The sequence below is a fragment of the Lepisosteus oculatus genome, chromosome 6 (genome assembly GCF_040954835.1).
Source record: "Lepisosteus oculatus isolate fLepOcu1 chromosome 6, fLepOcu1.hap2, whole genome shotgun sequence".
Classification (NCBI taxonomy): domain Eukaryota; kingdom Metazoa; phylum Chordata; class Actinopteri; order Semionotiformes; family Lepisosteidae; genus Lepisosteus; species Lepisosteus oculatus.
Window position 1 is genome coordinate 8972199 of NC_090701.1, and position 25792 is coordinate 8997990.

Sequence of the window (25792 nt, forward strand, 5' to 3'; positions counted from 1 at the left end):
TTTAACTTTGCAGTAACCACAGTACACTTTATTTAGCATGAATTAAGTACTACCACACAAAAATACTTTAATATTTCAGAATCATCGTTCAGGGATAAAACATTGAAATGGATCATTAAAAAGTAAAGGGGCAGTTAAATGTCTAGTGAAGGTATTGCCAGGAGAAACATGGTTTTATGAAGAGTGAAGTTGTAACCAATAATTAGAAGAATTTACTATTTTACTTTAAGGATCATAAGAATCAAATTTAGGCCCATCTAGCTTGGCTGGTTGGTATTGGTCCAAGGATCAAAGAGACATTTCTTGAATCAAACTTCTAAAACATGGTTTGGTAGCTTGTTACAGAATACTAAAAACCTTTTTTTATATCTATTTTGTTTCCATCAATTTATTCAGCTTAAGTCATCCATTTCCAAATCAACAGTATAAATTCAAACTTTAAACCAAGGGTGGCCAAATTGCAGCTCCCAGCTGGCTCATTGTTTTCTCTCAGTAAATTGCTGAGTCGCATCTTGAGGAAAGGGAAAGAGATAGAAAGTATAGATAATAAGTGATCCTACTGTGAAAGTATCAAAGTTTGTATCACTATTTATATAGAGATTATTTTATTTTCTGTCAGTTCTTTACATTTATATACAAACATAAGAAAAGCCATACAGCATGTTTGGTTGGTAGTGGTGAAGCAGCTGAGCACTTGGTTAACCTTACATGGTAGTCTATCGATGAGTTCTTTTTTATTCAGTTGTACATTTTAGAATTTCAAAGATTTGAGTTTGCCTTGTGTCAGTATCTCCACCTTCTGGTTATGAATTATGGCTTTAAAGAAACTTCAACTAGACTTTTAGTGTCACATATTGTGTGGCTAAGTATCCTTATCCCTTAATTTTTACATCCTTAACTATCCTGAACTTTTTTTCAAAGACAATCACAGAAGTGATTGTTGTGTTGAATCCAGTAAAGGAAAAATGACAAATAAGCCATATTCTATCTTTACAGACACACTATGGCCAGTGGCATCTCCTCAATGATAACATTGTAGTTTGGTCTAGCACTTCCCAAGCACATATGAATGCCCCGCTACAAGTCTCAAATAAAAGTTTAGATGGCCTGAGTGATTTCTCATTTTTACAACAGTGGTTAGTACAAGTAAGGAGAGTACAGCTGTCATTTACAAGAAAATATTTCAAAACTATTTAACAGAAGGAACAGTTCTGCTTATAAACACAGAAAATGGTATTTAGTCAATTTAAATAATAGGTCCTAATTCAAAGAAAATGTATTTAATGGTTTTCTTATTTAACTCTTTAACGTTATAAGAGCAACTTATTAAAATGTCATTATTAACAATAATGTACTTAGAAAAACACATTAACTAAAATAATTGTGGGGATAATTTTAAGAGTGATTAAAATTCTTCCTTTTTATTTATGTGCATTCTGGCTCTTGGACATATAAATTGGTGTATGTGAATTCTACAATTAGAACATTTGGCCACCCCTGCTCTAAACCTTTGGTAAGTGTAAAGTGAGATGAACCAGGTAATAAATAGAAACTTACAGTATAAACTCCAGTCCTCAGGCATCAAAATACTGACCAAATACCTTGGCATAAGGACAGTTCACCTTTAGAGACCTAGGTAGAATTGTGCCACACCAAAGAAGGCAGCCAGCCAATGAACACGAGGTTAGCCAGACTGAGTATGACTGTCATGACATTGCCTTTGTGTTGTACAAGTCAAAAAAAAAAAGATTCTGCATTAATATTTGAGGATCTGGCAGGTGAACACAAAAACTGACCTAGTATTCTATAGTGATGTGTGTGATGGTACAACAGAGCTTGCCTATGTAAACACAATAATACTTTATCAAATATCAAACGTGTTAATCTGCTATCAGCAAACATATTGAAAATGTTTTGTTGACAAAACGTTTTGAACTTTTAGCGATTAAGGTAAGCTGCAGTAGAGAAAAATCTGAAATCTCTAATGAAACATGCATAGTTTCGTACAAAAATTACAGAATCAGACCTATTTATGAAGTTTTGTATTTTCACATAGTCGCTGATGGGATGATGCTGTTGTACCTTCGAGTACTTCACTTAAATTTGCCCTAGTAAATGCCTTGCTCTACAAATGAATCTCTAGGTCAGCAACATCAATGAAAATGTGCTATCAGTGGATTCATCTAAATAGATAAAGGATTAAAAACAAAACTTGGAACCTGTTTTTAAACAGCTCTGTGAGTATTGTAGATATATATTTTTTTTCATTTTTGAAAAATAAAAAAAGACAAATTGGTGTGCACACTGGCAAACTCTTTGTGAATCTGGTCCAAGGATATTTAGAAGTGTACATAGATCAGGAACATGAATTTTTACATTCATACAGTGTAGACTAGATGCTTGATAGCTTGACAGGGACTGGAAATGTACTGTAAGTCCAAAAAGAAAGAAAGTGCCACCATTCTTGTTTGCTTGTTTTAAGGAATTGCTCCTCTCCAGCAACATTCCTTGCTTGCCCATGGGTCTACCAGTTTCCTCAAATGACAGTTGTGACTTTCTTCACAACCAGTGGTGTTTTGAAAGCAGACTTACATCCTCTGATCCCTGAAATACAGATAAATGAAATTAATGACATGATGGGTGCAGAGTTAAAATTCCTGCAAAATAATATATCAATGATTAAAAGTGTTTAAGTCACAAATAAGACTAAGAAAACCAACTATACCTCAATGAAGTACTACACAATATTTTTTAGTACTCTGATTAATTATCTTGTATTAATTATTTCCAGACATACTCTATTTGAAATACAGCAGTGAATGCAGAAGGGGAGTATTAATTGATTTATTTAGTTATGTACTGAATAATTTAAATCCCCATTGTCTAAGAAAAGATTTGTCACAATTTCAGTCATTATATATCCACATATAAATACAATTACTACATACAACATTCATGGTAATTAAATCCATTTAAGAAAATACATTTCTAATTCATCCAGGTTTATGTACAATAAAAACAAGATCACATTTTAAGTACAAACTATCAGTAGGTTGTATTTGGTAATTCTAACTCTCAGGAAATGCAAAAAAAATACTGTTTCAAAGTAAAAAAATGTGTTTAGTCCATCTGTTTTAAATATTATGGTTCAAAATAAGTCTAAAACTCTCAGATCAATAGAAAAAGCATGATGGGACTGTTCTGTTTATTGAACAAGGAGTAGTAGAAGACAAACATGCCAAATGTACTGGTATTGGCATGGTTTGTTGTAGACAGGTAAACCTGCAACCTGGGCTTGTGTCTGTGTACTGCAACAGTTAAAAGTGCTCATTCATGACACTAGGGTGGTGGAACACTTGCTTTTCATTAGATTATGTACTTGCAGACAGAAAGCAGAACATAGTATAACAGAAAGAACAGACTCCCTTCTTGTCTCGCAGAACTGGGAGTTGGGAGACCACCTCCAACTATACACTTTAGAGCAAGAGTGTCTACCAGTGCAAGCATGTACAACAGGTTTAACTGAATGTAACACTGAAACAGGAACAGCAACTGGCAGGAGCAGAGGGCACAAAGAACAGTTTTTTCTCAGTCTAGACCCCATCATTACTTCATCATAGCTTTACGTAAATAATTAAGTCTGCTTAAGGCCCTTTAATTCTGCTCAGAGTCCATGGCCATTACAGCAACAACAGGCATAGTCCAACAATAGTTGGGGCCATTTTCTATACACCAGTATGATATTGTAAGTGGTAGGTACAATATCAGAATTATAACCTTTAACAGAGGAATTGTTTCAGTGTGATGCTGCTCATACAACATAAATGGTATTACCTGTTGAATTCCATCTTACAGTTACCTTACGTTTGGCTGCTAATGTGTGTGGATTGTTGGTTTAAGTGTGCTGCTGCATTGAAAATGCAACTCCTATACATGTTGTAAAACAAAAATGTTTCCCAATACATTGCGTGACAATGAATGCCAATTATGTGTTTGGCAAAGGACACCATTTATTAAAAGGGCAGAGTATCAAAGCGCAGACTCCTAATTCAAATGTGTTGGAAATGTCACCAAGCCCTATAAATGACAAAAGCAATTTGAGAGCATTGTGGCTTGTGATGGTGAGAATGAAGGATATTCCCTTCCTCTGTTTTCTAACTGCAAAAATATACCAACACTGAGCACACAGGATACAAATACAATAATAACCACACAAAAAACAATCTTATGTGGACCATATGAAATGTGCATAGAATCCCTGTAAATGTACTTTAGAGCACAGCGCACATCTGGTGATGGTGTTCAATATTCATCCAAAAAGTGATTGAAGGTATAAATGTTTTTTTTCCCTGATTACATATGGCAGCTGAAAACAGCAGGTGTTGATCTGCTTTCTGCTGTTGATAAACAGAAGCACTGAAAAACTCTGCAGTGTAAATCATACAGTAATATATGCAAAATATGAGAGATGCTGCCCCATACATACATTATATTTATTATATGTGTAATAAATCAAGAGTGGTGATATGAAATACTGATTATAGACTACACTAAAACGAATTCTAATAAATTAGAAATGAAATAAAATAAATGAAAATGAATAATAACCCCAATTTAAAATAACAGATAAAATGCCTCCAATAGTCAAGAATAAAAACTGACTAAGCATAGTATGTTTGTTTCCATGTATAAACAGTATTTAAGATGACACAATATTGTAGACAAAAACATAGAAGCTAAAGGCTCTACTAAACTATCATTTACAAAGACTGCAAGTCCCTGAGTCCAGGGACGTCTCTAAACCAGCATCCCAAAGATACAAGCATCAGCCTGGTTGTGTTTATTTTAGATGAAAATAAACACAAAAATATTTTTACAGTATGTACATGCTAGCTCCCCTGCCCCTAAATTTACTTCAGGTCTCATCAGAGCTTAAAAGTATCTGGTGAGCGTCAGTGGATGCTTTGTTCATTTTTGGAACTTGTTTTGCAGTGTCTTCTTCAGCTTTGGTACAGCCGACCTAGATCAACCATTCACCACTTAGTCTGCTACTTAAATTTCCTTAACTCTCACGCGTCTCAGCCCAACAGTATCACCCATTCCAAGGAAAGATGTTCAGGTAAAGAGAATCAACTCCAGTGCTCTGTTCCTAGCCCACTACCACTAGTCTTGTAGGCTATCCCATACTCCAGGTCTGTTTTAACAGCAGACAGACTTCTGATAAGTGGACCCCTTAGCAACCTCAACCTGACATGGGGACTTTCAATAAGAACCCATATAATTAATATAAAAAATTATAAATTATGTGATACAATTTTAGGCAGCATTACTGCTATTAGAAATGCAATGTATTTGGAAAATGCTATTATTGTTCTGTCCTCAAATTATAGGGGCATAATATAAAATATGCTACAAAAGGTGTTTTTAGTTTTTTTTTAGGCTGTTGGTTCTTTCTCTTACATCATCATTTTTGTCAAGTAGAATTTCTAAGACCCAGCAAATTACATTACCATGATCAGTGATATATACTGTATGTCAGATAGTATGGTATTGGCTAGCCAACTTACATTTCCAACACCAATCCCAATATGACTAGCATAGGTTCTTTGGTGTCAAGTACTTACTGTATCTTTGCTTACTTGTATATTTTATAATATAGAAACATACAGTATATTAACTGGTAACATGTACTGTATATCAATTTTTATCAAAACATGTTTTCTCATTGTTTTAATGCTTTGATTCTGAGCTGAGTATTAGCTTTTTTCTTCTAATGAAAATTGAGATTTACATAATACAGTGTGTGCCTTGCTATTTCTAGATGTGCACTGCAATACACTGTGGCAAGTTACTGTACAGTATATTACATGTGCAGATGTATATATTTTCTAATATTCATGCATTGAAATCATACATTTGGAGGACTGTTCTATTATTTTTATTTGGTCCTGTGTATGACTTAACTGAATATGTACTTATACATGTTTGTAGTTTACTTGATGCTATAAAGCAATCTCATAGAAACCTAGTGGAATATGAAGTAGGATACTATTTATTTGCATGGCCAAGATTGATTTGACAAAACCTAAAGAAAATTATACTTGGAAATAAAGTAAGAGCTTTACTGAGGCAAACTGGATTAAACTGGACAAAAAATGGATTATACAGTACAAAATAATGTATATCTATGTTTAATGGCAATCCTTACACTTTTATTTTGATTTTTTTCAATAACAGTAAAAATGTAAGGCAATGTGGAATATTATTAGTGTTACAATACTAAATATAAAACTGGTAAAAAAAACAGAGTTTAAATTAGGTATAAATTAGGTTTAGGTATAAATAAAGTTTGGATAGTTCCTGAATGTAGATGAATTCAATCTCTTATATGTTAATACCCCATTCATTCAGAGGAATACATCAATAATGTTAATGTAGTCAGAATAAATGGGCAGTGAACTGAATGGTTCATTACCTTGAAGGGAAATGCATCTTCTCCAGCTGTGAAATTCAGATTTTTTGACAGTTCAATTAGATTAATGCTGTTTATAAACTGAAACAGTTCATACCGCAGGACATGATATCTTCATACCTTCTGACAATGTTTATAGAACTCACTTACAGTAGCTGGAAGTATATTTAAAGAATATGATACATCACACTTAAACTATTGCAACATTTAAAAATAAACTTAAATATTACACTAGCACCTCTATTAAGAAGTAAAGAGGCTCAATCTCCCTGAAAGCTTAAATTGTAAGCCTACTATCTTTTGCTGTTTCCTCATTGCAAATCCTGTTATGATCTGCATGATTTCTGTAGCTGTTCAGTTCTTAAAGCTGAATGAGAGAAGATGATGTCAGGAACTAAACTGCTTTATCTGTTTTACCACTAATACATTATTAGGTAAAGTTTTTAATTTTTGCTAATTGCAATTGAGGAACCATGATAAACTTCTCCAAATCTGAAAAATGAAGCTGAAAACAACTATTTGCAAGTCTTTTGCAACTAATACAAAGTAAAGCTAAAATAAATACTTTAGGATGACAAGTTGTGTGTCTTTTTGTGATGTACAAAATAAAAGCATACATCTCTCTCCTCTAAATCTAATCTTGATGCAATAACACTCAGTCTAGATATAAACAATCGCATAAGACAATACTGATACCACAGTATTGTTATTAGTTTCTACCAACTTCAAACATTTCCTTATACATTTCATCCTTTGAAGGAAACAATGTCATTATTACTTGCAATTTCATTGTGTACATGATATTTAAAATTCCTTCTGTATTGTCAGCCAAGGCAACATGGAGCATTTGACCGACTTAATGTGGAATGTTTATTTGAATTTGACAGCAGAGAAAAGATATATATATATTTTTTCGTCTAGGTCATGAAACAGAGTTAAATGTCAGAATTTTGTGTTACTGCGTAACTACATGAGTATGACACATAACTGGCATGCACTTTCAATATGGTCATTTTTGTACTTTATGGGTGGCATGTTGGGTGGACCTGCTACCCTACAGGTCTTGAGTCCGGACTCTACTATACTTTCTCTAGGTGTTCTGCTTTCCGTAACTCGCTGCCTCCTCCTACTCTATATACTTGCTGGGTTAATCCGTGCCTCTAAACTGTTCTTATGTGATTGCTTGTGTATATAGCTTACAGTAGTTTGGTAGTCCTATCTAGGATGTACTCCCATCTTGTCCCAGATAATTCCAGAATAAGCTCTTGGTTGCTGTGATCCCTATCAGGAATAACAGGCTGTCTGATAATGGATGCATGAAAAATGTCTTTATTGGTTGCCATTCTGTCTGAAAAAAATCCAAGACCATTCAACTGATGAGCTCATTATCGTAATATCGAAATGAATATCGGGTTCATTATATTTTGCATGTTTAGCTGAAGATGTCTCATATTTCTCAGTACGTTTGAATCTTGTCTTCCAAAAAATCTTAGCTATTCAAATATATAAGAAATATTGTATTTACTTACAGATGATCTGTTCTCCAAATTTGTATTTTTATATTAAATGGTCAACTTTTTAGTGTAATTAATTGTCTCCAGTGGGATGATTCCAACATTTATATACCTGTGTTTGATTTAATAAGACACAGCTTCAAAAAAATACTGGCTATTAATCAGTTTTTAATAAACACATATTAGTCTTTATAAACAGAAATATAGTGTACAAAAGAAAAAATAAAGACTGAAGACACTTAATAAACAATGAAAAATAAAAGTAAAAGGTTTATTCCCATCTAACATTGTTTTAAAAATGTCATTTCCAATACACACGGTTTCCAAAACACAATATACACTAAATATTATATTTGGCCAGCAGCCATATCACCCTGCAACTCACAATTGGTAACCCACTGAAGCTAAGCAGGTGAGATCCTGGTCAGTACCTGGATCAAGACCTCCTGGGAAAAACTAAGGTTGCTGCTGGAAGTGAAGTTAGTGGGGCCAGTAGGGGGCTCTCACCCTGTGGTCTGTGTGGGTCCTGTGTAGTGCTGGGGACACTATACCGTAAAAAGGTTATGTCCTACAGATGAGACGTAAAACCGAGGTCATGACTCTATGTGGTCTTTAAAAATCCAGGGCATTTATCAAGAAGAGTAGGGGTGTTACCCCAGCATCCAGGCCAAATTTCTCATTAGCCTTTACCAGTTATGACCTCCTAGGCTTCATCAATCTGATCTCCTCCCCACTGATAGCTGGTGTTTGATCAAACTGGCACACTATGGCTGCAATCACATCAGCCAGGTAATTGCTGCACATGGGGAGTCCCCATTAACTATAAAGCACTTTGAGTGGAGTGTCCAGAAAAGTGTTATATAGGTGTAAGCAATTATTAAATTATTATTTTGCCATTCAAGGGTTGAACACAAATTTTAAACAACTGTAGTTTCACCTATTTAATAAATTATACATGCAATTTATTTTTTTTCTTTTGAGCATAATAATAATATAATGAGGAGAAGAAAAAAGAATAGATTATATTTATAAATAGAAACAAAAAGAAAATCTTACCATTTTGTTTTTTTTTCTCAGTTACTGCTGTCTTCTATGTCTGATACATGGCTGTCTATCTGAATAACAAACACATTAATATTTTTATATGTATTTATTAATTAAAATATATGAAACAATACATATCTTCAAAAATGTTACGTACAAAAAACTATTTACTATATTATGGGACCCTGCTCCCTTTATTATATTTACAATACTCAATCACTCATTTACATTAATTGAGTAGCATCTTTTAATACAACATAAAGGAGAATACCGATAATCATTACAAAAGTTGCCTATTTCAGACTGTTTGTGCTCAACTAGATTTTCTTTTTTAAATTGAACACATATAAGAAACTTTCCCTCATCCTCAATATACACATTACCATTTTGAATCTAAAGGTCCCATTCACTTAAGGATTTTAATAGTAGAGATATTAACCAGGATAACACCATCCAAAGACATGCATCCTATAAACTGAAACTGAATTAATGTGTTATTCATTAAGTGAAACACTCCATTATCATTATGTGTGCTACAAAATTCGTTAGCAGAGCAAAACAGATCTAATTTTAAGGTAAGCAGTAGATACTAGCAAAGCTCTTCTAATAAGTGCATATTGGACATACAGTATAAAGTGCATCATAATATAGACCACTGGCTACAAAGAACAAAACAAAAGTTGAGGAAGTTTGAGGGAAGAGTATGGCAGACAGCATTCAGAAGCAAATGCTATTTGTAAAATAAAAACAACAGCAAAAGAAAATTTGGCCAGCAAAATTTGACTACAAATGACTACAATTTTAATAAAAAATCTGAAATGTAATGTGAAATATTTTGTTCATAGAATATATGTGCTGAAAAGTAAGAAGAAATCATTCAAATATTTGTGTCCTCAAAAAGGCATTAGCAAAATAACAGTGAATTTAGTTTGCCTCAAAAATCCTGTTTTACTGCATTATAAATCTGGAGTGACTTTACAGGTTAAAAACAGGCAGGGAAACGCAAAATGAAAGATTTACAACATATATCCACAACTCTGTGCTCATTATTAGTATTTTTTTATCTGACAAATATACATTTTTCTCATGCTCTCAAATTTCTGGGTATTACTGTCCATCACTTTTTCCTCTTTGATAATGATACCCTTTCCTGTTAGCATGAAATGAGCCGACAATGAGCAAAAAACATTTGTACTGACAGACAGTATCATCTAAGAAGGATCTATCAGCTCATAACACCTGCTTCCCATCACCACCTTATGGTTAGCACGGTTTACTGAATACTGTGTGCATATAATTTCTACCATTAGTGCTGTCTTTGCACTTAATTTGCGTACATTACCATATTTTTGCAGATGCTAGTGATCTAGCATCATCTTAATTTAAGGTGTGTTAATGAGTATATTATGCTTTAAAATGCATTTTATTATGTTTGATGAATATGGAATTTAACAGCATGCACATTATCCTTCATTGAGATGTGTCTTATTACATACAGTAGGAACTGTTGGTAAATGAGGACTTAAGAGCACACATCATCAAGGAATATTCATAAATTGTTAAGAAGTAAAACACCCCAACATTATTAACCGAAAAGACCTTTATATCTGTTGGCTTTCACATCCAAACTTTTAGAATATCAGGGAAATTCACCCATCTACTTATAAATGTTATAACCATCTGCTTTTCCCAAGCTCTTAAAAGTTAGTCACCTGTTGAGCATTTTCTAAAGGCTCTTTTTTAATCCCCTTGTTTTGCAGTTATATTTTTTTATAACACATGGAAAAATGGTGCATTGCCTAGCAAGGCAGCAGGGTATCTTCTCAAAGACAAGAGAGAAGACATCAAAACTGCACATATTGAATCATTAGTACACCTTAAATAATGTAGATTAGTTTAGTGGATAATGAGCAAAGAGTGAAAACATATGTAACACAGTAACATGTGAGATAGTAAAGAGAAACTGGGCACCACAAAGTAAGAAAGCTATATGCCTAGTGATCAGTGAAGAGGGGAGAGAGTCAATGAAGTGAGTAAGAGGACTAGGGACCATGGAGGGAGTCAGAATGAGTACTCCATTGCCTTGCTGAGACACACACCTAAATATAGTGTGAGAAGACTAAAGAGACCCAGATAGTGTGGTGAAACAGAAGCAATGTTTGTGAGATGAGAACAGGAACCGGGAAGACCTGAAAGTAGACGGAGCCTGCTCAGTCTTTCCTGGAATGGAAACAACATAAGACACCAAGGATCCTAAAGAGGATCCAAACACAATAGTTAAACCAGGGGCAGCCAGCTAAAATGCCACAAGATAAAGTGACATAATGAGACATTCTTCCATTAACCCTGGTCAAAAAATGCCAACCCTGACAAAGCAGTTTGATGGATCTGAATCACAACTGGATGGTGAGCTGATCCAGAACTCTCCTTAAAATGTATCTTCTTGTACTTGCTCAACTCTGTTATTCCTTCCTTTTTGGAATATCATTGTTTTTCCTGATTGCAGTTTTTGTCCCAGTGCAACAATTTCACACATTTTCTAATCCACTTTTAAAATTAAGCTTTATTCCAATGAAACACATACAACATTTTCTGGTATAATCAACTAAATAAACACATTGGAACATAAACTATTTTACCAGATCATTGCTGCCTTCCTCATCATAGTCATCCTCAGCACCGTCAGTCATCTCCCCTGCTTCTGTTTCCAGTGCTACTTCCCCAGCCTCCTCAGTCGAGTTGTCTGCATTCTCAGATATGGATCCCTCATGAAGAGACTCGCAGTTATCTTCATATTTCCTCTGAGCTTCTGCAAAGATGCAGTGAAATATATAAAAGCAGGATTATGCAAATCAGTCAGGACATAGCCACTAAAAGTCAGCACAAACTGAACACAAGGATTTAATCAAATGTAAGTTAAGCTAGCCTTTCAAAGAAGCACTGGTTGGGCCTTAAAATAAAGGCTTTTCAATGTTTATATGGACAAGTGGTTGCATCAGATCTCATCATATCCATGCTAATCTAATGGAAATGAAGCAAGGAATTCTGTGGAAACCATTATTTTAGCAAGAAATCCTGCACTAGCGTTTTCTTAAGGCTTCCGTTCTGTTTTTTTCTATTGATTAAAGGTGTAGTTTAGGTAGATGAAGTAATGTATTATATGCAACAAAGAATGGTGTCAGAAAGGTTTATTATTTATGACCATTTAAGTGACAAAATTACTACAGGTACTGTTTGTTAATGCATTTGAAAGGTATTTTTTAAAGGTATAGAAGCTTTAAAGATTCATATTTTTAGAAGAAACAGTATATTATTATAATACTTATCTACTTCTGCATGAGTTAAATTTTGTTTTTTAGTTATTAGCTTTAGAATCACTATTGAATAAACAACTTTGATAACTTTAATAACTATTTCTGCAATCACATTAATCTATTATAAGATTTAGACACTTCTTAAAAATCTCAAATGTGTCAAAGTGACAACTAAGTGCAATTTAACTTATCTGCTTGTGGGCTAATTCTAAGGATGAGTTCTACGCACCAGTCTCTGATCTCTGCTGCTTCTCGATCTTCTCCAGTCTGCTCAACAAAGAGTCAATCTTCATTTTAATCTGCAGCAGTTCCCTTTTGATTGTCTGCAACTGATCAGTTTTCACTGCAAACACAAGTTTATTTACATTAAAGCAACATGCACACTTGGTGGTTATCTGGAGTAAGAGTAAAACACCCATTAATTCAATTTCATGCATATTTTCCTTCATTTTAGATAATGTTAGCTCATATCTGTTTCAGACTCATTTCTTTTAGAATGTATGCATACATACTAATGCATGGAGCTGTTGGATCCAGCTGAGAGCTTGCATGGAATTTCAAATTCCCTTTAAAAAACAAAACCATTCCAAGAATCCTGCTGTTTTATATTTCTTTAGGATGAATAAGCAACATGTTTTGCATTCATTACTGCAAAAAGCACTGTCTCTTGACTTCACATTTTCATATGTGCCAGTATCTACAGGATTTTTTTTTTCAAAATTGAACTCCTTTGCAAGGTTTGCTTCATATTATTCAACAACAAATTATTCCACATCACAAAAATCTAAAAACCCATCATCTAACAAAGCAGCAGCAAAAGGAATTATAAAAAGACTCTAGAACTGGAAGTTTGAAACTTTCAATGTTGACTAGTGTATGGAAATACATGGGGAAAAACAGAACTGATGATAGAGTGAATTAACATAAGAACATTGAGATTACAAACAAACATAGGGTATCTAATCTATGCTAATCTATTTGATAGGCAGTAGCTATTTGATTTGAGGATCTCATCCAGCTATTTTTTGACAAAATCCAGGGTTTCAACTTCAACGATATGGCAAGATAGCTTGTTCCATACTCCCACAACCAGTTATGTAAAGAAACGGCTTTAAAAGTCCATCTTTACAATTGCATTGTTGTTTACTGAAGAAGTTCAATTTATTGCCTCTGTAACTGCCTTTGAGGATTCTGAATAATTGAATTGATCAATTCAAGCATTCATAATTCTCCCCCCCCAAAAAAAATGTCAAAGCATGAAATCAGCCTAAGTTAGTTAGAGTTAGAAGAGACGTAATTTCCCTTAGTTTTCACTTTGAAGAAATCCAATGCGTCCCTGATGCTTTGAATATTTGAATTACAACCTGATACACTGGGAGCACAAAATCTTGCACCACGGAGGACAGGGTGAAGCCACCTCTCAGCAGAAAAATTCTAGTGGAAGTGTGAGAGATTGGGATCTAACCTTCCTAACGAATTTCTATTATGATTTTTGTTATAACTCCTTTAGTCATAATTGGTACGTAAAATGTGGTTAGTGAAAAGCACTTACGGTGAAAAAAACAACAATTACAAAAAAAAAACATTACATTTCCCTAAAATCTTTTGTACTAAAACACTTTGAACAATGTAACCAAAACAATACAGATGTATATTATGTAAGCCCCTTTTTAAAAAGACACACCTTGCAGACTGCCTGTCTGAAGAAACTGAAAGCATGATTCTCCTTAGATGACTAATCTGCTCATGTAGTTACTGGAGGAGTTGGAATTGCTTGTTAAAGCTGAAGGCAAGGCTAACCTCATGGAATTCTATAATAGGCACAGACTTAATCATGTCCTACATCTCACTTTTTCTGAAGCTACTGCCTTTGAAATCAACCTTTTTAGAAAATAATGAAATATTCTGTTAGACATCAAGCTGAATTTCTTAAATGTACATCTAAGCAGAATTGTAACTTTAATGGTAATCAACCTAGTAGTTTACTATCTTTGAGACTCTGCACCAATGAACACATTGAGGATATTCCTGTCATTAGATCAATACTGGTCACAGTCTAATCCAGTGCAGATAACACTCTACATTTCACATTTTATCCTAAATCATATAGTTCACAGTTGATATCTCTAGTTTACCTAGCATTTTTCTTGAAAAACTGACTATACTCTACGTACCTACAGTATATATATACTGTATATTGTCTGAACTAAAGAAGGCAAAAATAAATAAATAAATAAAAATAAATATAGTGGTATTTATCCTGAACTTCGCTTGACTGTTTTAACCACAATGAGTTTTCCTATTGCTTGAAATACTACCACTGAGAATCAATCCTGCTATTATATCCCTAATTCTCCCATCTTTACAATTTGCTCCTTTGCCCCTCTAAAGGCTAAGATTTATTGGCTGGAGGCCAAATATGACCAAATTATTAAACCACAATCAGACAGGCTTTATTAAAGGGCATTCTACATTTGCCTCTCTCTACTTTCTACACACATTTATTAGAATTACCTCCCACTAAGCACTTTGTTCATGGCTGAGGAGGCTCTTAAACAGCTTGATCAGTTTTTCATCCCATGGGTTGGAGATCAGGTTATATTAATACTGTTGAAATATGAGATCAACTTTCAGAAAACAGGTAGACAGTGCTCTTCCCAGTTCCCGTTTCTAGTAGCACTTTTCATGTGTGCCCACTTTCGACTTTGTTGTTTGCCTCGTCTTTGAAACCATTCACTCAAGCTATCTGCCAATCCACATTTTCAACCCTGATTTCTCTTAACAATACTAGGAATTACATATTGCTCTGTGCTAAATGATTTAAGTATGTAGACAAGGCTAATTAATTCATTCGTCCAGTGCTGTGGGAAAAAGTGGACTTCCAATTATGTCAACGGGAAAACACTTCAGCTACCTCTTAACTGAGATTTACAGTACTTTTCTTTAAATGCCAATAAGAGGGAATTTATTTTCTAAAAAACCAGACACTGATGTGAACAGATTCCACATACCTTCATGCTTGCATCTCCATAATAAAAATAAATGTGTTTCCTTGCTTGAACTTCTTTATTTTTAAAATCTTTCTTCACCTATAGGATACCAGGATAGATTGCATCCTAGATAATATATAAATATGTATGTTTATATAGGCAGGGAAACAGCCGCATATTAGACTTTCCACCCTCTAGTGTGAAAGCTCTGCTGGTGATCTAGCGCTACTAAACTTTACATTTGATTTCTAACCCTTTGTTTTACATTCACTATTTACTGGCATACTAAACATTGTAAATGTCCTATTTTTTATCCTTCATTCTTTCTTATTTTTCCACACACAGGAACATTGTTACTTTGAAATACAGTAGCAAGGCACAGCTTTACAATGAGAATAGCCTTCCATATTAATGTGTAAATATGCCCATGTATTATTCCATACAAATATTGTACAAAAACGCATTTATTTTGTACCCTGATAAAAGACCTGCTTGGATATACACCAGATCTGAATCCAGGTGGTTTAATCATTAGGGATACAGAAACATTTTTGTTTTATTCCAGGAGAAATCTAGCATTATTAAAGATTTAGACAATGACTGAACAAGAGGTTGGCTGCACACTTGTTGATGGTGACTGAAAGGAGTACATATTGTATGTTTCAAATCAAGTTATTCATTTACTAAATTCAAAGATAATTTACATATTTATTTCCTGTCTTACATAAACTAAGAAAATTGTATATACTCGGGCAAAGAGTGAATTATTAACACATCTTGTGTGATACAAGCCTGTAATGTTAAGAATATCTAAAAAGGATAAAAAATGAATTATAACAAGCTCTCCCAAAAATAGACTCTAGACCAAATCTTTTTGCTATGTTCCTTATTTTAGGAATACATTGTTACTAATGTAACCTTAAAATTCAAAAATGTTTTTCCCAGTATTTTCCCAGGGCTCAATACTGGGCCCCTTGCTCTTCAGCATTTACATGTTCCCACTTGGTCAGCTTTTAAGATCACATGGCCTCAGCTTTCATTTTTACGCTGACGATACTCAAATATACATCCATACCAAACCCGACACTGACGTGGCTGTCTCTATCCTATCTAATTGCATCTCTGACATAAAAATTTGGATGACTCAAAACTTCCTTCATCTTAACTGTGACAAGACTGAAGTCATGCTTATTGGTACCCCCCATCAACTTCGTAAAGCCAGTCCTGTAACCCTGTCTGTAGATGGCTCTGTACTTGAGCTTCAATCAAAATTGAAAAACCTTGGGGTTATATTCGATTCTGGCTTAACATTCGACCCACATGTACAGCATACTGTCAAAACATCTTTTTTTCACCTTAGAAATATCGCAAGACTACGCCCTATGCTATCATTAACTGTGGCTGAAAAGCTGATCAACATATTTGTATTCTCTCGAATTGACTACTGCAATGCTCTGCTCCCTGGTGTATCTAAATCTACTCTGAACAAGCTGCAGTATGTCCAAAATTCAGCAGCCAGAATCCTGACCAGGTCTAGTACAAGTGTTCACATTACTCCTATCCTGGAGTCCTTGCACTGGCTTCCGGTCAAATTCCGCGTAGACTTTAAAATCCTCATGCTCACCTACAAGGCTTTACATGGCTTGGCACCTCAATACCTGTCTGAACTTTTATCGCCCTACTCCCCACCTCGCAACCTCCGCTCTTCAAATTCTGCCCTCCTTACTGTCCCCCAAGCCCGTCTACATTGTATGGGCGACAGGGCCTTCTCCTGCTATGCCCCCAAGCTCTGGAACTCTTTACCCAAGGATATTAGAGAGTCACCTTCTCTAAACTCCTTCAAATCCAGACTCAAAACTTTCTTCTTCAGTAAAGCCTTTACTTAACTGGTTCCATTCTTCACCCCTCTGCTCTTCTTAATACCATCTTCCACGGTCTCCTCTATTGTTATTGTTGTATTGTTGTAATTATAATTGTGTCCTGTCTTGTGAAATTTTCTTATTTATTGTTGTAGTCTTCTTATTTATTGTTATTGTCATCCTGTAAAGCGCTTTGAGAAGCCACCTTTAAAGGCGCTATATAAAATAAAGTTTATTATTATTATTATTATTATAAAAGAGCAATTTGCCATTTATATTTCCATCTGAATTGCATGTCTAATTGAAGAGCATTAACTCAGTGTTAACTGTAAGTCCCTTGTGGAACTTCCTGCTTTCTCTGTATTGTTTTACAGATAGGAGGCTCACACACATGCATCTGCTCAACCTCATCTCATTTCATGGAGTCAATAGAAGTCCACAACATGGACTTCAGTTATGTGAAAGGATCAGAATCAATCTCCTTGCTTAGACCAAAACAAGAAAAATAATTCCACAGGGACGTCAAACATAAAAAAGCCTTGCCTCACTGCTCTTTCCGGCTTTATTATTCATCATTTTCGCTGCAGCATTTGGCTCATAACAAAGAATGTCTTATCTCAAAGCTTAACTGTGTTTGACGATAAAAGGCAAACAACATTTTAAAAGTATTTGACTACAACATATTTTTTTTATTTCTTTCTTTTGAAAAGAGAAAAAAATAGAAAAAAATAGCTAAACTGTAGATTGTTCTTTTTATTTACCGTATTATTTTTAAAGTTTTAAAGAAAAAATGTTGATCAAATAATTATTCACAAAATTGACTTAAAACCCTTATATTTTCCATCAAGTCTTTGATTACATCTTTTTACCCTTTATTTGTCTTCGTAAAATGAAAACAAAATGGATGCATTAATCTCTGTGAAACATTGCTTGTGGCATTCCATTTTTTTGTTGTCCAGTAACTGCACTATTCATGTGTGAGAGCTATGGTTTGCGTTTTATAAGCTGTTGCATGTAAGCAAAAAGTCCACAGTCAGAGTAAAATATGGACGCTTGTCTGTCACAAGCCACTGAGAAGATTGTGCCTATATGAACCTTAGAGATTTCATCTGAGTCTGAAGAACAGGTATAAACAACTGTGATCAGAGTGAAAAGGGGGTTTGTGGTCAATATTATTAAGTTATAATAATGTTACATGAAATTATCACTGAAAACAATAAGGTAACTCAAATGTCATCATTGGTACCACACCATCATGTTCCAAATTCAAAACAATGCTTCCCCCCTAACTCAGAACTTAATGCCATGTTTCTAAAAACAGGTGTTCAACAGCAGTAAGGAAAACCCATCACCACTGTGCTTGTAAAGTGCAGTGAGAGAGCACCTGCAGGATTTCACATTTTTTTCCTACAATAGTGAGACATGGGATACAAAGCAACACAACTCTGTATTCATCCCTGTTGTAGGCTGAACTGTGTCTAAACAGTGGAAAAAAAACAAATGATGCTGATGTGAAAGTAACATACAGGACGTCTTACACGATAAACAGTTATACTCTTACAAGTTACTGTGAATGTTTTTGTCATCAACCACCTTATTAATGAACTGAGTCATCTTTATGGGAAATACTAGCAGAAACTTTCTGATACTGACTATTGCATTTCCAGACATATTTATGTTCCTGCCAATGAAATCTCCAGTTAACACTAGCTTTCAGTAGTTAGCTGCACTAAGTCTAAATTATATGTTTTGTCAGATGCACTTCAGAGCTACATATTGTGTGGGCTTTCCTTATTGTCTCCAACACATGCAACAGGAAGGAATTACTCCCCTTTGAATTTGGGGGCTATACTTAAAAACAAAACATAACACTTTCACAGAAGCTGCATTAGAGACTGCAGCAAAAGTCTCATTGCAGGACTAAAATGAAATATAAAAAAAACAACTTCTTGAGATTTACCTTATAAAAATAATTTTGGAGATTACAATAAAGTAGTTGTGTTTTTATTGTTTCCTTAAGAATAAGTAGTATTTATTTAGCATATTTATAAAATGAACATACCTATAGTACCAAGATAAGTCCTAGAAGTAAGATAAGGTTTAGGATTAAGACAAAAGAGCAAGGATATAGGTGTCTGAGTTACGGTCAGAGTCAGTAGTGTTAATGTTAATGTTAGTGTGTAGCAGTGTGGCCAAGTTAAAAAAAATGTTTTGTTATGTGAATGACATTAGTAAATATTTTACTACAGCAAGCTAATCGTAGACCCACAGACATTTGTATCCTTAGTTTAAAATATGTGCTCATTTATATGAGGAATACACTATACTTATTTAGTAATTCAATATTTTCAAACTTCAGTGAACATAGATTTATTTATAGCTACCTATGAAAGTGATGACGTACATTAAAGATAACTCCTCAGTGTTTGCTGCACAAAACACACAATTTTTGTCTAAAGAAAACTGCTGAAACGGAAACTAACTTGGCATTTCTAATGCAAGCTCAGCAACTCATTTTTTCCCAGGCCACTACAATGAAAACTAAACTATACTAGAAAACAATTAATTTAATTGTTTGGACATTTCAGAATAGATTTTGTTTTAATATCAGTTGGCCCAGTCACTTACCAGCTTTGAGACTCCACAATAATGAATGGTTTTCAGATATTACTACCATTAGATTGGTGGAAGCAAAATTACTGGTAAATCTTATACAGATAAAATATACAAAAATACAGTTTTTAGTTATAGAGTACAGACATTTAAATGATGGGGGTGGCTAAGGGAGGTTGATTCAGGTGGAGTAGTTTTTATTATTTTTTGCATTGTATGTGTGTTTGAGAGAGAAAAATAATGTTCACAAAAACATTGAGATTTTGTGCTTTTCTACAGGTACAATATAAAGCATTGGCGTCATAATCACCATTTTACAGCTTGAATATCTTCTGGTGCCAATTTGTCTTTTTTCATGTAATCCCTGTACCTGTACTCTCATATTTGAAACTGCTGTATAATTTTTATTTCGGTTTCTTCAGATCTGGCATTTAAAATGAAATGAGATGAGCAGAGTAATTTTTATATGTCTTACACTTGAGTCCCGAGGACAAGGTGCTGCTGGTAGTGACTCTGGATGATCCTTTGGCTGGGAAGCTGGTCTTTCCCCGGCGAGTGGATGAAATAGCAACACGGGAACGCTTCAGTGGGATCACAGCCCGAGGTGGTTGGGCCAGCCGACCATGGTAATCAAAAAGCCTAGAGAGAAAGGAATAAATCTTGTTCTGTAAGTTTAAGAGAAAATGCCATTCAAATATCTAAAAATGCTATCTAAAAAGCATTTTGCATGAAAATGACTTAAAAACGAACTCCTTCGATTTAAGTTTTAGAACCATATAGTCACAGTAATAGTAGAACTCATTATGGAAAGCATCCTATCCTGAAAACAACTACCAGTAATTTAAAATAAGTACAAATATCAAACACTTTAGTGTATTTGAAGGAAGGGGTAAACAAATAAGCCATGTGCAATAGATGTTCAGTAACGGAGAAAACAAACAGAATCACACTACTATATTAACAGCATACAGCTTCAGCATATCAATGCTATTAAAACCCCTTTTGTCTTATTTTGTGTTTGGTGGATAACTCCCCAAAGCTCATGGGAAACGTTCTACCGCAATCATAGTCAGGTGAAGAACAGTAGCAGTGACTGGTTTGGTAACCTGGTAGTGATTAAGCGTGTAGCAGGTGGGAAAGTGAGCGACTGTGAGGAAGAAGTAGTATAAAGCAACACAAGCAACAAAACTAACAACCTGGAAGTTCTCAAGCCTTTTATGAAACCAGTCCCACATCTCAAGTTAAGTAAAAAATGACTCCGGTTTCTTGAAACACAAGTCAAAATCTTGATTGTGAACACACTTGGGTTTTGAATTTAGTAAAATTAATTGGTGTACATGATAAAAGAATAGACAACTGTGACAACAAGACAACAAGAAATTGTTCTGTGTTTGGAAATTTAAGACTTAAGGGAGACGTACAGTAATATAATTCTAACTCTAGAAACCCAAAATATTGCTTATATTTTTGTATCAATATAAAAATACTCTAATAATGTGCTGTTAACTGACAATCACTAGAGAAAATCATAGCTCTGTATCATTACTGTGAACATTATTAACATTATTTATTTTCCTGTCAAATGCATTAAGAACTCCTTTTCTTGTAGTCATCAAGCAAAAATGAAAAATAACTCAATAGATTAAGCATTCAGTTCTAAATTTTTATTTCTATTAAAGCAAACTCAAGCCATGCATGTTTCAGGACTTATCACTGTTAGCTGGTATAGAATAGATATAAACACAGCAATGAATGCCAAACACTGGTCAGTCTGAAAGACCAGGGGGTTAGGGTGCTGGTACATGCAATCTTTTAATAGTCAGGTCTTAAAAATACTGACAAATGCAGCTGCAAGGTACATAAACGGTGCTTTTTTATTTATAGTGTAAGGAAAATAATCAAAATCCCAAAACACAAAACAAAAGCTTAAGCTCATCTTAGGCTCCTCTACCAATTAGAGCTATTCTGTTCCCTCTCTAATAATAACCTGGCAGCTAAGCTGCTTACTGGCTTTCCAAAAATTTATCTGAGACTCTTCCTCAACCGTCTTCTAAAAACACAGTTCCCAGCCCCAAGAGTTACATCCATAGGATCACTTCCTTTTCTTTCTGGCGAGATCGAACAACAGATGGTCTCCCTCAACTATAGTGTCTACATATAGACAGCAGATTAAACCAACCTCTGGACACCTCTGCTTCACAACCTTTAAAACTTGACTTGACCAATTGTCTTCTTCCAACCGGTCAGGTGACCTAGGGTCAGAAGCTCATTCCCCCCAGCCATCTGGAGAATGTGGTTCAGACAAGGTTATCAATTTCTGGTTCCGTCTTGTCTGAACCCAAAACCCTCTTACACCACATACAACAGAACATAGAACAGCAAGCAGTAAAAATAATTAGCAGATAAGAACATATTACAACCAACCTTAACTGAAGAAAGAATTAATCACCCTACAAGAACATAACATTGAGCTCCATTCAACAATTTTGGTATAGATTACATGTACTGTACAGTATTGTTTAGCACAAATCTGACTTCCAGATAACCTTTCTTCTCACCATTTCCAAGATGGAATGTAAGTAAACACACATGAGCTTCCCACCCCCTGCAAAACAGGCGCATTAAACAGCTAAATAAAATATTCACCCTTTCTTTACACAAGAACAGAAAAAAATAAAAGCAAGGAGAGAACATATAGAGCAGTATAGAGTGGGTAGTATCTCTGGATTATTTTTATTGTATCTCTAGTTTTCATTTCAACAGAAATTCTATCACAGCAGCTAACTGATACCAGAAATTCATCTATGTTCCCGATTAGACTTCTGTTTCAGCACTCAGTCCTTGGTTCCAAAAAAATGTATTGTTTGAACAACCACAATTTACAACATTTAATCTCTCCTCAACTCATTTGCTCATTTATTTCTGTGAAGGCATACAGATGGGAATAATGTTTTTTTTCGCTTTCTGAAGAGTGTCAGTTGGTTACTATTCAGCTATTACAACTGTATAAGATAATGTACTGAAACTCAGAATCTTTGCACAGTGTTGTTTTCTTACAAAGGCCATTTGTCTTCAAAGAAGCAGAAAGCAAATTGAAAATTTTCAATAGAAAATTTAAATCAATTAGCCTGGGATTGAGAACTCAGCTAGAACAAACACCAGAACACCTAGAGCTCCCTAAGGATCAGGGCTGGAAAACATTGATTCAGACCTCCCTTTCTTGTTTCTGAAAAGGTGCAAGTTCAAATATTCATCCATCTATTTACCAGCCACCTTATCCAATTCAGGGTAGTGTGGGAGCCAGAGCCGCCTATCCCAGCAAGCAACAGGCACAAGGCACGATACACCCTTGATGGCGCCAGTCCATTGCAGGGCACACCCAGACACAAACACACAGTGGGACAGCTCAGTTCCAGATAACAGGATAGGAATGCAGGAGGGCAATGATTGATTTCTAATATTCACTCTCAGAAACAGCTGTAAAAGCCAACTGATTTAAAAATAGACATCTGAGTTGATAATATATTATGCTATAACCAACTGGAATGCAGTTTAGAACAAATATCTGAATATACTGATTTGAATATATGCTATGTCACTTGTTTCTTGTGACCAAGAACTCCCAGGTCAGCTGGAGTTCTCCAAATAATTGTATTGAAATGCCAACAGTGCTGTGTGAGTTCACAGTTGGCCAGGATTTCACCGAAGCAGCAAGCCCTGTGACTTACATACTGTACTTCCCAGTGACATTTAATTTATTTATAGTACACTGTTTACATCCTTTGTCAAAACACATTTTCTCATTCGTATCCTCCTTAATACTCAGTGCATTTCTTAAATTAAAGGTAATGAATGGAATTTACATACCTGAAGCCAAAGTATTATATTATCCCACTATGGCAGTTTGTCAATATTTTGTTTGTTTCTTGGAATGAAAACATAAATCAGCAAATGTCTTTAAACAGATGGTTTCTTAAGGGTGGTGAACAACAGCTTTAAATAGAGTAAATGTTTTATGTATGTAAATCAGAAAACTATGAAAAAAAAACCAGACAGAAGTGTTTAAAAAATATGTGTGCATCTTTTGTTATTTCACAAACTGGTACACCATAGGAAAGGTCTGAATACGTTTTCAAGGCACTGTATATAAAAATACTGAAAATGTCAGACAATGACTTCTGCCCTACTTCTGTCCTATCTATAGACTATATACTTCATAGACTATAAAGTATGACAAAGCAATCTGGCATTTAGAAAATGTCATAGCAGATGCAAGAGTTGATGAACAATTAGTCTTTGGAGTAAAAAGAAAGACCACACATTGTTAAATTTAAAATACTTTCTCTTTAGTGAATTCAACACACTAAATGTCACTGCTAATGATGTGCAGCTTTACTTTCATGCATGTTCAGCAATGCATTGAAATTGATTAACCTTATAGGCTAATATAATGCTTCCATCATTCTTCTCTCCATAGAATCTCATCTGTTTACTAAAAAAGAGATATCTGATTCAAGAGACATAAAATGTTTTACTAGGTAAGAGAAAACCAATTTACTATATAATCTGTATCTATTCCATATCACTTACAAGCACTTACAGCAATGCCTTTTTTTTTGCTTCGGGACAGAATGCTCAATTAACTGGATACTCTCTTATTTCACACATCTTAAGTTAATAGATTGAATATGTTATTTTCTTTTCTTGCTGTTTTTGTCAACAGTTTGGTTCTATTATTATTTTTAAGTTGATACCTTTTAATATCAGTAGGAAATAAATAGATAAGTAATTTTATATGTGAGACTAAGAAGGCAGCTATAGTAATATGACAGATTTCCCACTTCCTAGTCTAAAATCACATCCATTTTAATTTCAGGTAGTCACCATCTTGTGCTGCAGCATTATCATTTTTAGTCAGATCTCAGAAGCTAGGCAAGCTTGGGCATGGTCAGTACTAGAATGGAAGACATCTGAGCAAATCAGTCTAGTGGTGCTGGTGGCACTGTTTCTAGACCAAAATTCCCAAACCAGCTCCACAGAATGGTAATCAGTCACACTGTGCTGTGCTATAGGAAGAGCTCTTCTTTGGAGGAGACATTACATCGAGGTCCTGACATGAGTCAGGTTCCCATGGCAGTCTTCAAAAAAGAAAAAGTGTTAAGCTGTGTTCCAACTAAAGACCAGTCTGAGCTTGACATTCCGGTCCTCCTAAAGTCCCTCTTAAATTAACTGTTCTTACATCTCTGCCTGATCTGTTGCGTAGTGGGGAGGAAAGTGCATAATGGCTGCCGGAAGTCACTTCGGTGGTAGTTGCACTTTACAGGTGCATAAAGTGGATCCCCCTTCTACCTGGACATATAAAGCACTTTTTATTGCTATATAGACATAAGAAATTATAATCTTTCAGAAGTAGCATTCTTTTACATCACTGGCCAAAGAAGTACCACAAACTACAGTCATAAATATATACAGTATAGATATATGCCCACTGCAAACATTTCCTTTGTACTTTTCCTATTTCCTGTGCCTTCACACTAGTAAGGTGAAATCCAATGAGATGGTCAATATTTAAATATACGCAGTCCCAACTTAAATATAAAGAAGGTCTCTATCTTGGAAAGTCCGAATTCTAAATTCAACCAACTTCACAAATTAATTGACTTGTGGATTCTTAACTGTCCTTCCAAAAGAAAAATGGGTATGTTCAGATATAATGCTAATGAACTGGTAGTCTGAAAGGTCACGCTACAGCCTAACTGGGAGAGAGAACAGACATACTATTGAAGTAATATGAGAAAACTATCTACAAAATATTACAGACATACTTAAATATTTAAAGATACCATAAAATGATTCAGTGATATCTCTAAATAGTACAAGGCAATAATAAATTCAATTTTTCACAAAATTTAGACGTCAAAGACATGAACTTGCAATTCATGATGTACAATACAGTTGTAGTAGCTTTTTGTATTAAACATGTGTC

The 25792-nt window shown here is 34.7% G+C and overlaps 1 protein-coding gene across 6 annotated transcripts in view; it reads right to left on the reverse strand.

Moving 5' to 3' along the window:
* Nucleotides 1–25792, reverse strand: part of LOC102686071 (RALY RNA binding protein like) — a 162035-nt gene continuing 136243 nt past the window's right edge. For 4 of the 6 annotated variants that reach the window (XM_015354922.2, XM_069190939.1, XM_069190938.1 and 1 more), the window contains 4 exons: nt 20282–20445; nt 12574–12687; nt 11670–11839; nt 1–2604 (listed from right to left, as the gene is read on the reverse strand). In XM_015354922.2, the coding sequence (XP_015210408.1) occupies nt 2560–2604; nt 11670–11839; nt 12574–12687; nt 20282–20445 (493 nt within the window). In that variant the 3' untranslated portion in view covers nt 1–2559. Of the gene's footprint in view, nt 2605–9042; nt 9102–11669; nt 11840–12573; nt 12688–20281; nt 20446–25792 lie in introns of all 6 variants that reach the window. The other 2 variants (XM_015354924.2, XM_015354923.2) reach the window with 2 other exon arrangements.